The 16,604-nt window shown below is 40.5% G+C and overlaps 1 protein-coding gene across 3 annotated transcripts in view; it reads right to left on the reverse strand.

Annotated features, from left to right (window-relative positions):
* ECT2L (epithelial cell transforming 2 like) overlaps window positions 1-15,649 on the reverse strand; it is an 81,808-nt gene extending 66,159 nt beyond the window's left edge. For 2 of the 3 annotated variants that reach the window (XM_065931260.1, XM_065931262.1), the window contains exons 1-3: window positions 15,593-15,649; window positions 1,601-1,727; window positions 385-497 (exon numbers count right to left, since the gene is read on the reverse strand). In XM_065931260.1, coding sequence (XP_065787332.1) covers window positions 385-497; window positions 1,601-1,702 — 215 coding nt within the window. In that variant the 5' untranslated portion in view covers window positions 1,703-1,727; window positions 15,593-15,649. Of the gene's footprint in view, window positions 1-384; window positions 498-1,600; window positions 1,728-7,127; window positions 7,168-15,592 lie in introns of those variants that run through there. The other variant, XM_065931261.1, reaches the window with a different exon arrangement.
* Between the last annotated feature and the right edge of the window lie 955 nt (window positions 15,650-16,604).

Raw genomic sequence — 16,604 nt, forward strand, 5'->3', positions numbered from 1 at the left:
GGTCACAAAGAGTCGGACATGACTGAGTGACTTCACAATTATCACTCATGTAACAAATATTTTGGAGCACCTACTTGAAATACCTTATCTGATAGTTTCAAGGAGAACTTAATATACTAAGAGATTGTTAAAGATTCACTGGCTGAAGCTATTTAGAACTTTTTGCAAAAACCAAATATCCCACTATGGTATGAAGGTGTTCAAGGTCCCCAAGGCTCCATTTCACACTCAAAGAGGAAGCAGCACTAGAAAAGATTGTTTATAAACCTTAAAATATCAATTGTGTTGTTTTTCTCTAGGGAAAAGGAAAACTCTTAAAGGTTATATGAGCAATGTATAATATTTATTTTCTTTAAGATAATTACATCATTAGGCTACATTTACCTTAATTGTGATGTAGTGCATCGTAAAAAAATCGTGAATAAGAATTCTTGACGTTGCTTGTTAGTCCAGAGATCAAACCAGTGACTTATAAGAGCAACTCTTTCCTGAAAGAGCTACAAGTTGGGGGAGAAATGACATTTTCCTTTATAGTTCAATATATTCTAAGTTGCTAAGCAAGACATAAGCAACCTAACAACCTCACAGCTAATATTTGCTTTGCACGTTACAGTTCATACACTTTCACATTGTAGTAAGGGTCTGTCCCTTCAGCTTAAACTGCTTTTTATTCAGGGATTCAGGCAAGCCCAGGCTTGCTGGGCAGGCAGGTGGGAACGTAACTACAGAGACGCCCAAGGAGGGCGCAAAGAAGTAATGAATCCTCGCTCTTGTTTCTACCTAAACTAGTGTGGTACGGAGAAACAGATCCCAAACATTTCATCTTGAAAATACATACCAGCTACTTGCTTAATTGTGAAAACAGGGCCATGTGGAGTAGGTGTGATTTTACTAAGCCAGAGTCCTACATTTTCCCACCAAAATGAAAGTTAGTAAATATTACTGAGTAGCCTTTGTTAGGAGTGTCTCCACAAAAGACATACACCAGGACCAGTGTGCCCCTAAACCAGGACCTCAGTCCAGGTTGGCTTAGATGATATACACAAACTCATGGCTGTTACTACTAGTCAGGCTTTGCTCCCAGCCTGTCTGGTCTCTTTGTTTTATGAACAAGCCTGGGCCACGCTTGAGCTCTGAGTACCCAGGCAGCCTCCTTCTCCATGGAGGCCTGGCAGAGCTGCCTGGGCCATCCAGTGACTACCTCTCAGAGGAGGGGGAACCCTCAGGCCCCAGGGAACTGTGCAGTAAGCACACGAGGGAAGACAGAATGAAAGAAATACGCACACTACTGCCCTCCACAGCAAAACACCACCCTTACGGCAATCAGGGTGTCCTGGAGGTTTCGACTTCGTTTCCTGAGGTGTAAACAGGACAAAAGTGGGGGCCGGTCTTGTGCCTTCCATAAAACTGGAGTTGTGAACTGGGGTGAAGAGAGATTATCTTTGGGGTAGACAAATGTATGTTCACTTCTGTTTAAAGTGACTCAAATACTAAGTTCTTACAAGCATTTATTTTAAATATGGTAACATGAGACCCAATATATCACAGTAAATGTCACCCTAGAATTTAATCTTATCTTATTCTAGAATATGTGACTCACCTGTCGATTTAATGACTTGTTGCTAAAAGGTGTCCAGGCACTGAATCTTGTGTGGAAGCTCTCCATTTCCAGGCTTTCCCTGGGAGAATTTCCAGCTGACATCTCAGCAAATTATTTTTGTCCAGTCCTAGAAAATATACATTGATTTCAATAAATGTTTAATTAAGATCACCTAGATCCAGTATATCAATGCTGTCCTTATAGGAATAATAGAATTACAGCAATTCATCTATATAGATTTGTTTATATAAATATAATTAGAAATATATATATATATCCATACAAATATGTACAGGGAGTTCATGAACTCTAAATCATTGAAATTATTCTTTCCTCAACTACTTGCACTGAAATATGAATCCAAACCAGAGTTGTTTTTTACTTTGCTGGAAAACTGACTCAAAATTTGGAATGATTCTTTACTAGCCATGAATACTGACTTTTTCTTTCTCTGCGATCTGAAAGGCTCAAAGAGGATGCACCCCACCAGCGCCCTACCCCTACCCAACTTTTGAAGGCATAAGTCAGAGGATAAGGAGAGAAAAATTAGACTAATATATTAATGATTAATATTAATATATTAATGATCTATTGCTGCATGGAAAATTATCCTAAAATTTAACAGCTCAAAACAACTGTTATTATTATCTCAAAGTTCCTGGGAGTCAGAAATCCACACACAACCTAGTGGGGTATAGTATTGTTAAGGTACTAGATCTGCCATTACAAAATACCACAGATTGGGAATGGGGCATAAACAACAGAAGTTTATTTTCTCACAGTTCTGGAGGCTGAAAGTCTAAGATCTACATTGCTGTTTCTGGTGAGGCCTCTCTTCCTGTCTTGCAGCAGCAGCCTTTCTGCCGTGTTCACACAAGGCCTTCATTCTGAGCACATGTGGGTTTGGGGTAGGGGTGGGGGTGCGCTCTGGTATCTCTTCCTCTTCTTATAAGGACATCAGTCCAGTTGGATTAAGGCCTTCGACCTTATAAACTCTTTTAACTTTTATTACCTCTTTATAGGCTCTATCTCTAAATACAGTCACACTGGGGGTTGGGGCTTTGACATGTGGGTTTTATGGGGACATAATTCAGTCCATAAGGGGTCCCTCTGCTTCACAGTCTCCCACAGACTGCAATCAAGGTGTTGGCCAGGACTCTAGTCTCATCTGAAGGATTTTTTAAACTTATTTGCCTGTGCCAGGTCTTCCCAGTAGCACGTGGGATGTTTGATGTGGCATGGGGGATCTAGTTCCCTGACCAGGGATCAAACCCAGGCCCCCTGCATTGGGAGCATGGAGTAGCCACTGGACCACCAGGGAAGTCCCTCCTCTGAAGGATCTATGGCTCATTCATGTGGTTGAAGCCAGGTTTCAGTTGCTCGTGAGCTGTTGGGTGGAGGAATCCCTTGTTTTCCTTGCCACGTGGGCTTCTCCATAGGGCAATTCATATGGCAGTTGGCCTCCATCAGAGTAAGCAAATGAAAAAGCAAGAGGGGACACACGGAGGGAAGCACAGGTTCTTTGTAACCTCAGAAGCGGTATCCCATCACTTTTGCTCTATTCTATTAGGTAAAAGAAAGTAGCTAAGTCCAGGCCACATTCAAGGGGAGCATATTATACAAGAGTAATACAGTCTACCACAGTTAACCCTTTGGGTCAACTTCCTTCCTTTCCTATGTGCAGAAAATACTCATCCACTCCCCAAAGCAGACAACCCTAAAGTTCCATCTCAACAATATTTTCTTTTATTTTTCATCAATACTTTTAGCTTAGATTCCAGGAGATAGAAATGATTCATAACAGTCATGACAGACCAAGATATACTCTTGACCTACAGATCTTTGAACTAAAAAGAAAAGTTATCTGGCCTAGCCCATACACACACTATGCGTGCGTGCTCAGTCATGTCAGACTCTTTGTGACACTATGGACTGTAGCCCAACAGGCTCATATGTCCATGGAATTTCCCAGGCAAGAATACTGGAGGGGGTTTCCATTTGCTACTCCAGGGGATCTTCTTGAGCCAGGGATGGAACCCAGGTCTCCAGCATTGCAGGCAGCTTCTTTACCACTGATCCACCTGGGAAGCCCCCATACATACAAGATACATATAAAATGGTAGAACAATTAAAGGATAACTGCAATAAGTATTCCCATTTGTAAAGGATAAGAATGGTATATAAAAGAGTTAATCCATAGCAATTCTGAGATCCTGCTGTAGAAGGCCGGATTTCGATTGTCATTTTTTTAGTCTCAATCACATTCTTTTTTAGACCATGTAGGTGACTCCTTTGACAATACTGATTTCTTAATATTTATTTAAAATTATTTGAATTCAGGCAGTGCTATGTTCACAACTGTTTAGAGACTTGTCTCTGTCTTTCTGTATAGTCAAAACTATGGTTTTTCTGGTAGTCATGTACAGATGTGAGTTGGACAGTAAAGAAGGCTAAGAGCCAAAGAATTGATGCTTTCGAAATTTGGTGCTGAAGAAGACTCTTGAGAGTCCCTTGGACAGCAAGGAGATCAAACTAGTCAATCCTAAATTAAGTAAATCCTGAATATTCACAGGAAGGACTGATGCTGAAGTTGAAACTCCTATATTTTGGCCACCTGATGTGAAGAGCCAACTCACTGGAAAAGACCCTGATGCTGAGAAAGACTGAAGAAAGGAGGAAAAGGGGGCAACAGAAGATGAGGTGGTTGGATGGCATCCCTGACAATGGACATGAGTTTGAGCAAGCTCTGGGAGATAGTGAAGGATGGGGAAGCCTAGCGTGCTACAGTTCATGGGGTCTCAAAGAGTCGGATACAACTTAGCCACTGAACAACAACTATGAACCTAATCAGACTTTCCTTGGGAAGAACCAAACTCTAAGTCTCTTCTTCTTGAGATATGCTCCCAGCTGTGAAAGTATATGCTACCACTTTTTTCCATTCGGAGATCCTATAGTGCTGTGACAGCCATTTTCTTTTTTTTTTTTTTTTTTAATTTTATTTTATTAGTTGGAGGGCCAATTACTTCACAACATTTCAGTGGGTTTTGTCATACATTGACACAAATCAGCCATAGAGTTACACATATTCCCCATCCCGATCCCCCCTCCCACCTCCCTCTCCACCCGACTACTCTGGGTCCTCCCAGTGCACCAGGCCTGAGCACTCGTCTCATGCATCTCACCTGGGCTAGTGATCTGTTTCACCATAGATAATATACATGCTGTTCTTTTGAAACATCCCACCCTCACCTTCTCCCACAGCGTTCAAAAGTCTGTTCTGTACTTCTGTGTCTCTTTTTCTGTTTTACATATAGGGTTATCATTACCATCTTTCTAAATTCCATATATATGTGTTAGTATGCTGTAATGTTCTTTATCTTTCTGGCTTACTTCACTCTGTATAATGGGCTCCAGTTTCATCCATCTCATTAGAACTGATTCAAATGCATTATTTTTAAAGGCTGAGTAATATTCCATGGTGTATATGTACCACAGCTTCCTTATCCATTCATCTGCTGATGGGCATCTAGGCTGCTTCCATGTCCTGGCTATTATAAACAGTGCTGCAATGAACATTGGGATGCACGTGTCTCTTTCAGATCTGGTTTCCTTGGTGTGTATGCCCAGCAGTGGTATTGCTGGGTCATATGGCAGTTCTATTTCCAGTTTTTTAAGAAATCTTCACACTGTTTTCCATAGTGGCTGTACTAGTTTGCATTCCCACCAACAGTGTAAGAGGGTTCCCTTTTCTCCACACCCTCTCCAGCATTTATTGCTTGTAGACTTTTGGATAGCAGCCATCCTGACTGGCGTGTAATGGTACCTCATTGTGGTTTTGATTTGCATTTCTCTAGTAATGAGTGATGTTGAGCATCTTTTCATGTGTTTGTTAGCCATCTGTATGTCTTCTTTGGAAAAATGTCTGTTTAGTTCTTTGGCCCATTTTTTGATTGGGTCATTTATTTTTCTGGAATTGAGCTTCAGGAGTTGCTTGTATATTTTTGAGATTAATCCTTTGTCTGTTTCTTCATTTGCTATTATTTTCTCCCAATCTGAGGGTTGTCTTTTCACCTTACTTATAGTTTCCTGTGACAGCCATTTTCTTCTTGACTCGGTCTTGCTGCGATGCTGAGTTTTAAGCAGCCTTTGTTTCTCAGAGCGTTTCTCTGTTGCTTCTCTGCTGGTTGAATGTGCGACTCAGTTGCACCTCCACTCAGTTGCAGGTATCTGAGTTTTTTGTTGTCTCTGAATTCCTTTTCATCTCTGCTTGCAAACCAGACCAATTTTTTCTTCTGAGTTCCTTTAATTCTGGTAGTACCTTGGCAAATGCAGCCAGTAATAACAGACTCATTATAATAAGTCATTTTCTACCCCTTTGCATAAAGTATAAGCTTATTAGGTATATAATATGCCCTTTAAGCTATTCTAGAATATAGTTCTACAAATTTTTTGGTGACATGGATTGCTAACAGTCCAAGTTCCCAATAACAATTTCATGCTGCTATATTGGATGTTAATGCCACATAATTTGGAATATATTGATGCTTGTATGGCAGTACCCTACTCCTGGAGCCAATATTTGTACCTACAAAACACTTAAGGAAAAAATATCAATTGAACTTATTCAAGAGAATAGAAAATTGGGAATTATTTCCAGGTTCTTCTATGAAGTCAACATAACGTTAACACCAAAACGCAACAAAGACCATATAAGAGAGGAATATTATAGGTTTATTATCGTAAACATAATCCTATAACAAAAATCCTAATCAAAATATTAGAACACCAAACACGCCAATATATGAAAAAGTTAACATATCACCACCAATTTGGACTGATTCTTGGAACATAAATTTAGTTTGATATTACAAAATCAATGTACTTATCATCGATAAAACAAAGGAGAAAATCATAAAAATCTCAGTAAATACAGAAAGTGCATTTTTTTCCCAGCTGTTCCATATGGCATGGAGGATCTTAGTTCCTCAACCAGGAATCAAAACTGTGCCCCTGCAGTGGAAGCACAGAGCCCTAACCAGTGAACAACCAGGGAATTCCCCCAGAAGTGCATTTGATAAGCTCCAACTCCTGTTCGTAACAACAATAAAAATCTTACCAATCTAGATGAACTTGGATGAAACTTTGGGTGTACTGGGATGGGGTAATTGTATGCTGCTTGTGAAAGGCATGTGAATCATGACCAGAGGGTGGGATGTCGTATATTGTCTGTAGCTATGGCCAAGAATAATTCCTCCCATCCCAGTTCTTCCGTCAAGGAGTAGAGTCTTATTGACCTTCTTCCCCTTGTATCTGAACTAGCACTGCCTTATTTTAACCACTAGAATGTTGTAGAAGTGATGGTTAATGACTTCTGGTCCTAGGCCTTAAGACTTGCTTTCTCTTTTTGCATCTGGAGATGTAGCTTCCATGTAAATAAGCTTAGAGTAGATTACTGAGTGAGGAGAGACCACATGAAAAGACAAGGTTGAACCCAGCCCCCAGATTTTAGCCACCCAAGTCAGAGTACCTGGTGTGTGAGTGAAGCCAACTCAGGTATTCCAGTTCCAACCGAGCTCCTAGGTAAATGCAACCATATGAATGACTCCAGCCTATAAAAGAAGTAGAGGACTTACCTGGTGGTACAGTAGATAAGAATCTGCCTGCCAGTGCAGAGGATATAGGTTCGATCCTTGGTCCGGGAACGTTCTACATGCTGCAGAGCAACTAAGCCTGTGTGCCACAATGACTGAGCCCTCACTATTGAGCTCCAACTACTGAAGCCTGCAAGCTCTGGGGCCCAGACGCCACAACTACTGAGCCTGAGATGCAACTACTGAAGCCTGTGCACCTAGCGTCTGTGCTTTGCAACAAGAGGAACCACCACAATGAGAAGCCCACACACCACAATGAAGAGTAGCCCCCACTTGCCACAAATAGAGAAAGTCCAAGAGTAGCAATGAAGACCTAGCACAACCAAAACTAAATAATTAATCATGAAAAAGAAGAAGTGTACCTGCCCAGATGAATTGTGAACCCAGAGAATTGTGAAAGACAATGATTCCTGTTTCAAATTTGGGGATGCTTTGTTATCCAGCACAGACTGACAAAACTGAGTGTTGGTGAACATCCAGAATGGTCATATACAGCTGGTGAAAGTGTAAATCAGTATAAGTGCTTTGAAAAACTGTTTGGAATTATTTTCTAAAGTTGAAAATATGCATACAGTTGACTCAACAGAAAAATATGCACATATAAACCAAATGTATCCACAAGAGTATTCATAGCTGCATTGGATAGCTCCAAACTGGAAACAACCCAAGCATCCATCAGTAGTTGAATGGATAAATATATTGTCATATATTCATGCAATAAAATGTTATAGATCAATGAACAGGCTGCTGCTAGACACATCAGTATGCACAAATCACACATCATAAGACATTTAAAAAGGAAGCTGGGAACAAAATAACACATTTTGTGTAGTCTCATTTATACAAAGTTCTACACTGTAGTTTTCAAAGTCAGAATAGTGGTTATCTTTAGTGAGGAAAGAGATGGGAATGACTAGAAGGGATATGAGAAGGGATTTTGGAGTGATGGTACTGATCTAAGAGTGGGACCCTAGGTGAATCCACTTCATAATTTATTATTTACCCTTAGGACTTACATATTTTCCTATCTTCTATTTCAATTAAGAAGTTTTAAAAGAATAATATCAAACACTACTAATTTCCTAGGAAAAAACTAAAAGTACAACTTTATAAAGAAAATTAGAAAACTTTACTGAAAAAAAACTTTTAAAGAATTAAATAAATGGAGAGACATGTTTGATTCATGTATTAGAGATTCAGAAAAATGAAGAAACTAATTCATTCAAACTGATCTACAGATTCAGTGGAATCTCAAAAAAAAAAAAAAACCCAAAGAGAGATTGGGGTGGGGGGGGGGCGGTGTGTGTAACTTGAAAAGCTGAGTTTAAAATATTCATGGAAGTTTAAAGGACTAAAGTTGGGAATTCCCTGGCAGTCCAGTGGTTAGGATTCCACATTTTCACTGCTGTGGGCCTGGGTTCAATCCGTTTTTGGGGAACTAAGATCCCATAAACCAAGTGGCATGGCCAAGAAATAAAGGGCTAAAGTAGTCCAAATGGTCTGGAAGAGCAAGAGAAGGAGATGTGTTTCTAAATATCAAGACTTATAATAGGGAGAGATAAATACGGAATTTGTGATTAACATACACACAATACTGTATATAAAATAGATACAGTATTTCTTATTGTATCTATGAACCTACTGTATAGCACAAGGAACTATATTCACTATCTTGTAATAACCTATGGTGGAAAAGAACCTGAAAAAGAATGGTGGTGGTGGTGTAGTCGCTAAGTCGTGTCCAACTCTTGTGACCCCATAGACTGTATCCTGACGGGTTCCTCTGTCCATGGAATTTTCCAGGAAAGAATACTGGAGAGGGTTGCTATTTCCTCCTCCAGGGGCTCTCCCCAACCCAGGGATCAAACCTGGGTCTCCTGCATTGCAGGCAGATTATTTATCGACTGAGCCACAAGGGAAGCCCTTGTGGGACTTTTTATTTTTTTTATTTTTTGGGGGGGACTTTTTAAAAAATTAATTATAGTTGATGTACAAAGCTATGTTAGTTTCAGGTGTATAGCAAAGTTTTATATATATATATATATTTATATATATATATATATATATATATATATAAACTGTATCACAACTATGGGCTTCCCTGGTAGCTCAGTTGGTAAAGAATCTGCCTGCAAGGCAGGAGACTGCTTGCAACACAAGAGATGCAGGTTTGATCCCTGAGTCAGGAATATCCCCTAGAGAAGAAAATGGCTAATGGCTACCCACTCCAGTAATCCTGCAGGGAAATCCCATGGACAGAGGAGCCTGAGGGCTACAGGCCATGGGGCTGCAAGAGTTAGACACAACCAAGTGACTAAATCACAATCACCACCACATCACAACTATATCTTATTTTTTTTTAAAAAAGGATATATTGTATAGCATGGGGAATTACAGCCATTACCTTGTAATAACTTTTAATCAAGTATAATCTGTAAAACTGTTGAATCCCTATGTTATACACCTAAAATTAAAACATTGCAAATCAACTATACGTCAATAAGAAATTAATATAAAAAAGACTTTATAAAGCTGCAGTAATATGATCACATGGTATTAGCATGGGGACAAACAACTAATCACAGGAGCAGAAGAGAAAATCCAAAATAGACTCACGTAAATCAGACACTTCTTAGATGACAAATCAAAGAGGAAGAAAGAGATTTTTTTCATTTATAGAAAAATAGAATATTTTAAAAAGAGAAAAGCAAATGGACCCCTTCCTCATACCATACCACACACACATAAAAATCTGGAGGCTTTTTATACATAAAATCAATTACATATGGTTTGTGAGTGCCCAGAAGACAAAATTAAGAACAATGGATGAGGTCAGAGGGATGGATTTTGGCTCAGTCTAAGTAGGAAAACAATCACTTCAGCAGCATTAGCTGTCCTGGGAGATTATGTCCATTACAGAAGGCATTAAAACACAAATTGGATGACTGCTTCTCAGTGAAATTATAGCTGAGGTTCAAGCATCAGAAATGTTTAAGTTTCTAAGCAACCTCTGTTGCTATAAATACCGAGAGGGAACAATGTGAATTTCTTTAGCCTGGAGTAGCTGAGGAAATTTTTTTGGCAAGTCAGAAAAATATGAAAATAAGACAAACACTGGTGCTGCCTCTACACTTATTACACTTCAGTCAGATAGAAGCACATTTTAAAAATGAGTATCTCAGAAAGGCACGCACCATATTAGGAAGGGCAGCAGGACATGGTGAGCACCAAATTTGGACTCCTGCTCTGATCTCCCCCAAATTGAAGCTTTTAGGGGCTTCTCTGGTGGTCAAGTGATTAAGACTCCCTGCTTCCCATTGCAGGGGGCATGGGTTTGATTCCTGGTCTGGGAACTAAGATCCCAAGTGCCATGTGGACATAGCCAAAAGAAAAAAAAATTGAAGCTTCACAGGTAATTTCATCTCGGACCTGTCTCATGTGTGAAGTAAGGCGGTGATGTGTCTTGGCAAACTACACTACAACAATGTTCGGATAAAAACTTCATGGCAATGTGGAAAATTAATACCTCCCTCTGAATCAACATTAAATGAAAACAAATCCTTAGTTTCATAAGATGCCCAGCTGTTGTTATGTGAAATGTCTCTAAGAGCCAACATAAGGGATTTTTATTTAGCAAGTTCTCAGAATTGTTATTATCCTCTGTGGCAAGGGATTTGCTGAATTACAAAATGAGCGTAACATTGCAGAAAGAATAGTTACTATCTCTGCTGGTGAGCTTCAATATGTGGATATAGTACATCATATATAGATATAAATACAGACTCAGATGCAAATTCCCACAGGATTATATTCATTCTCTTAGATTAATATCTTACTTCATTGACTAGTTATTTGACTGAGGGAGAGACAACATGCTGGCAATCACTACTTCTTTAAATGGAATGATTTCTTTTCAGTCTAACATTTAAAATCTCTCCAAGTAGTAGCTCCATAAGGTATTAATAGGTATTTCCCAGAAAAAGAGGATATGTGGTTAAATATGCCTGGAAATGATTGATGGAACAAAATTTAAATTGTGGGGGATTTTTTTTGCAGGATATTTTAGAAATTTAGTATGTTGATGTCCATAGTCAGTCTCCATGAGAAGGATATAATATGTAGCATTTCCCTTGTTCATTGCTATAGGAGCATATCATGAAGAGTATTAGTTATCTGATGTGGGTAACATGGTGGGTATCTAGTGCTAAGTAACAAACGGTCCCAAAACTTAGTTGCATTAAAAAAGCATTTATGGGACTTCCCTGGTAGGTCAGTGGCTAAGACTCTTGAGCTGCCAAGGCAGGGAGCCCAGGTTCGATCCCTGGTCAGGGAATTAGATCCCACAGGCCCCAACTAAGAATTCACATGTACCAACTAAGAGTTTGCATGCCACAACTAGAGTGAAGATCTTGTGTGCTGCAACTAAAACCCAGTGCAACCAAACAAATTAAAAAAAAATTTTTTTTTTAAAGCGTTTATTCTATCATAGTTTCCATGAGTCAGGGGTCAAGCATGGCTTAACTAGGTTCTCTGGTTCAGAATCTCTCATAACCCAAGTGTCAGCTGGGGCTTTTGTCATTGCAAAGCTGAACTGTGGAAGGAGCCGCTACCAAATCATGGTAGAGGGCTGTCAGCAAGATTCAGTTCCTCACAGACTGTTGGAACAAGACTTCCTTATAGGTTGGCGGCTCCCCTTCCAGCTGGGTTTTCCATAGCTTAGCTCACAAAATGGTAAGCAAGCGAGAGGGTAAGAGAGCGCAGGCAAGATGGAAGCCAGAGTCTGTGATAAAATCTCAGAAGTAATATACCATCATTTTTGATTAGTCAGAGCAGGGGTCAGTAAACATGCTCAGCAGGCTGTATTTGGCCCACAGCCTATTTTTGTAAATAGTTTTATTGGAAGACAGCTAATCACATTTATTTACATATCGGCTGTGGTGACTTTTGTAGTATAATAGCAGAATTGAATAATTGGGAAGGAAACAATATGGCGCACAGAGCTAAAAATATTTACTACCTGGCCCTTTACGGAAAAAGTTTGGCAGCCCCTGTATTAGAAACAATTTTAGCCCACACTTGAGGGGAGGAGTTTCACAAGGGCAGGAATACCAGGAGGCTGGGGTTGTAGGGAGTCATTTTAGAAGCTGCCTATCATATAGTGCCTACCAACAGGTAGAAAGTGTGAGTTGCTCAGTCATGTCCGACTTTTGCAACCCCATGGACTGTAACCCACCAGGTTCTTCTGTCCATGGAATTCTCCAGGAAAGAATACTGGAGTGGGTTGCTATTTCTGCCTCCAGGGGATCTTCCCAACCCAGGGATCGAACCCTCATCTCTTATGTCTCCTGCATTGGCAAGCGGGTTTTTTACAACTAGCACCACCTGGGAAGCCTGCCAACTGTTAACGGACTTGATAAGTATTTGCTGAGTGAGTAAATGAGTAATTCTACCACATCTACCAATTTTCTAAATGCAAGAGCTGAAGGAAAAGTTGCTAACCAAGAAAATGCCCAATTCCTTCACTGATTATTAGGGCCTGACTATTGCATCGCAACTGTAACAACTTATCTACTTGTGTGATCTTATTAGTAATGTCCATCATTGTGTCAAGTGAGTTAAGGTGGTAAAATAAGCTTACAATCGAATTCATATGTAGATAGGACAGTTTTTTTTTTTTTAATGACATCAGCAACTGGAAGATAGCATACTTATTTGAGGTGAGAATTCACTCTGGGGGTAAGAATAGATATTGTGAATTATAATACACAATAAGGCAGCTACAATATATTCTAATACCAAGAGAGACATGAAACTTGAGTACAAAATCAAATTCTCATCCATTTTTTCATCTTTTCTCAGTGTCCTTTCTCCAAAAGCCAAAACACTGTACCACAAAGATCTTCCTTGATCACTTCGGATCTCTCTTGTTTTTACACAAAGCAGTGTGTCACTCTTAGAAGAGGGAATATCCTGCTGCTTCTTCACTTACAGCCTAGTTTTTCCACTGAATTGAAACTCCAGCATGGGTGACGCAAACTGGAGAACTCCTTCTTACTTCACTTGGTAAAACAAGGGCTCTACATATTTCTAGTTTGTTGGAAAAGGATAGTACAATAGGAGATCCTAGTCTGTAGGTCTTCTCATGTGTAACTGAATCCAACAAACATAATAAGTAACAAAATCAAAGTGGGGAGAGGAGCATGTCATAAATGCTGTATTTACTATCCTTTTTTTGAATAGCTACTCTAACTGGCATGGTGCTAGTAAGTCTCTTTCCTATACACAAGTTCATATATTTCTCACATTCACCTTGAGAGTTTGATTACAGACAAGAACAGGGAAATCATCTATGGTCACACAGGCAGTAATTGGCTATCAAATTTAAAGATTATACTGGATTTTTCCTAATATGTGAGTGTAACTTTGATATATGACTACTCTTAGTAGAGTAGTTATAGGTTATAGTAGTTATAGTAGTTATATAGTAGTTATAGTAGTTATAGTAGTAGTAGGTTAATTTGGAAATATACTTTCTATTCCATGACTGACTATTCTTTAAAACTGACATATCAATGAGAAACTTAGCAATTGACACTGGTACTTCCATGCTTAGTGAAAGAAAAGGGGGTGATTCGTATGACAATCAGAGCCAGACTACAGGGTGAGACGGCTGGATAATCGCCAGTCCATACAGAGAGCTAAATCATCACTGGGATGAATCAGAACCATGTTGTCCTTAACTATGTTTCCACAGGTGACTGGTTACACAGTTGGAGGAATGCAAATTACTCTGGTTCTGCTCCCCAGGACAAGACACTGGCTTGGAGTGGAAACCGAAAACAAAACATTGTTCCCCGGCACAGAGGTACCTACATTTGAGTACTTTGGCAATTCACACTGCAAGTTGTACAATGATTCATTTATTTTATTATCTAAATTTTAATTCTTTAAATATGCCTCCTCTTGGGTTGCATGGTTCTAAAGACTGCAGAAAAGAACAGGTATAGAGAAAAAGTGTGTGTGATTCAAGAAAAAATAGAAATGAAAGATAATTCTAGTTAAATGTCCAATATGCAGGGCATGTAAAAACAAGACACTTGAATGTCAACTTGCATATAATTTTTATTAAATGCACAAATAAATGATGAAAATAACTGCGTGTCTTGAGGAAATCTGCCTGATTAACAGCATAGAAGTGGGTAGGAAATACCACATTGTGAGCCAAAACTGTTGCTCCTCAGTGGCTTCAGTAGGGTCCTATGCTTTTCGACCCTATAGACTGAAGCCTGCCCGGCTCTCTGTCCATGGGGTTCTCTGGCAAGAATACTGGAGTGGATGGCCATGTCCTCCACTCCAGGGGATCTTCCCAACTCAGGGATTAAACCTACCTCTCCTGCGTTGCAGGCAGATTCTTTACCCCTGAGCCTCCGGGGAAGCCCGTGAGCCAAAACTGGACATATTCAAATGATGAATTTGCTCACTGATAAGAGAAGTTTAAAGTTATAAACATTAAAATTATAACAAGAAGCGACTGTACTATTTAAATTCACTTGAGAAAAATAACCAATTATTGTTGTTCTAAAACTTTCTAGTCTCAATCCTTATTTTCTTTCATGGAAATAATGGTTTTTAGAGCATGATTTTTGAGGCTCTTATGGTGCACAAAGGTCAAAATGGGCTTGAAAACAATTATACGGGTTGAGCTGCACTTGAATACATGCGATGTCTGGATATTCTGTTCTGATATATGGCAAGATTTATTAATAAGTAGAGCGTAAGTACTTTTAAAAGGATAAATATAAGTACCATGATTTGATCCTATTGACCTATTTATGAATATAATCCTATTCATCAAATCTTAGCATATTAACTTTTCTGAGCTATGCAGTTCTAACCATGAACTGTATTCACAGGTTCCTTGTATTTCTCCTTTGCTACCCCCCGCCCACCCCTCCCATTCTCCACATTTCTGACTCCGCGGAAGGAAGAGGGCGATAACTAGTCAATGTAGGGTTGGAGTCATTGTGAGCGAGTTCAGAATTCTACGAAAATCAGTGTTTTCCGAAGTGCTAAAGAACTTCATCTCTACCCCAAATGCGTGCTCTGCAGAAGCTAAGAGTTTACTGGCAACGGTCCAGTTCAAACCTGACCTTAGGCAGGGACAGTTTCATTCCTCCCAAGCGCCACTTCTGGGCGCTGGTTCCTCAAGGTCACGGAAGGGAGCCCAGCGCCGGCGCAGCTTAGGGTCTTCGCGAGGCTGCACCGGGAACTAAACCGCCCAGGCGCTGGACCCCGACGGCCCCAAGCAAAAGCTGTGCGGCCCGGAAGCCAAGAGCTTTACCTCCAGGAGGTGGCGGAGAGAGCCGGCTCCTGGCGGTTGCCTCCTCTTTCGATCGCGTGGAGGGGCGAGAGCAGGACGCTGGCCGCAGCCCGGGGAAGGGGCTGGGTCTGCAGCGCGCCGTTTCCATAGAGTCCGGACAACACGGCCCCGCCCCGCCCCGCCCCGCCGGCGGCTCTGCAGGATCCGCATCCACAGCCCATAGCCCGGCCTGAGCGGCTGGGTGGCCAGCTGTCCCAGCTGGGGGCCGAGAAGCCGGGCGGACTACACCCCCATCATCAGGGCTGCACCGGATTCTGGCCAGGTCGGCGATCCTGCTCCTTTGTCACCCTCCAGGGAGTTTGTGACAGGATCCCAGGAGTCGCTATAGTCCTAGAAGCCCCTGAAGACGCAGAGCAGGGGAGCCAAACCCAACAGGAGACTTGGATGCTGAAGCCAGTGTTTGTTTGGTCTCCATTGTCAGTAACTTTAGGGCTGTGTGATGCAAACGGTGGGGTTTCTTAATCTTCAGTAAATCCTCCGAGTATTTTAATACCTATTGCCAATTTTCACATTATACAAGAGGTACCAAAGCCCAAACAATATCCTTCTTGATAAGTTTTTACTGATTCTGGCCAAAATGCCTTTAAGTATTTATTGTGAAGCCTTTTTTTTTTTTTTTTTAAGTAGATGAACAGTTACCGCCAAGAAAAAATGTTCACAACATGAAAAGTCTGTTAGAAAACTATATGAATTGTGCTACCTAATTTTTGTAATTTTTCGAGTCCCCTGGTGGCTCAGATGGTAAAGAATCTGCCTGCAATGTGGGAGACCTGAGTTGGATCCCTGGGTCGGGAAGATCCCCAGGAGAAGGGAATGGCTACCCACTCCAGTATTCTTCCCTGGAGAATTTCACTGACAGAGAAGTCTGAGGGGCTACAGTCCATGGGATCGCTAAGAGTCAGATACTACTGGGAGACTACACTTTCACTTTAATTTTTGTAAATAAATCTTCAAGAACTCCAGAAGTATGTGA

The sequence above is a fragment of the Muntiacus reevesi genome, chromosome 3, assembly GCF_963930625.1.
Source record: "Muntiacus reevesi chromosome 3, mMunRee1.1, whole genome shotgun sequence".
In the NCBI taxonomy this organism is placed as follows: Eukaryota; Metazoa; Chordata; class Mammalia; order Artiodactyla; family Cervidae; genus Muntiacus; species Muntiacus reevesi.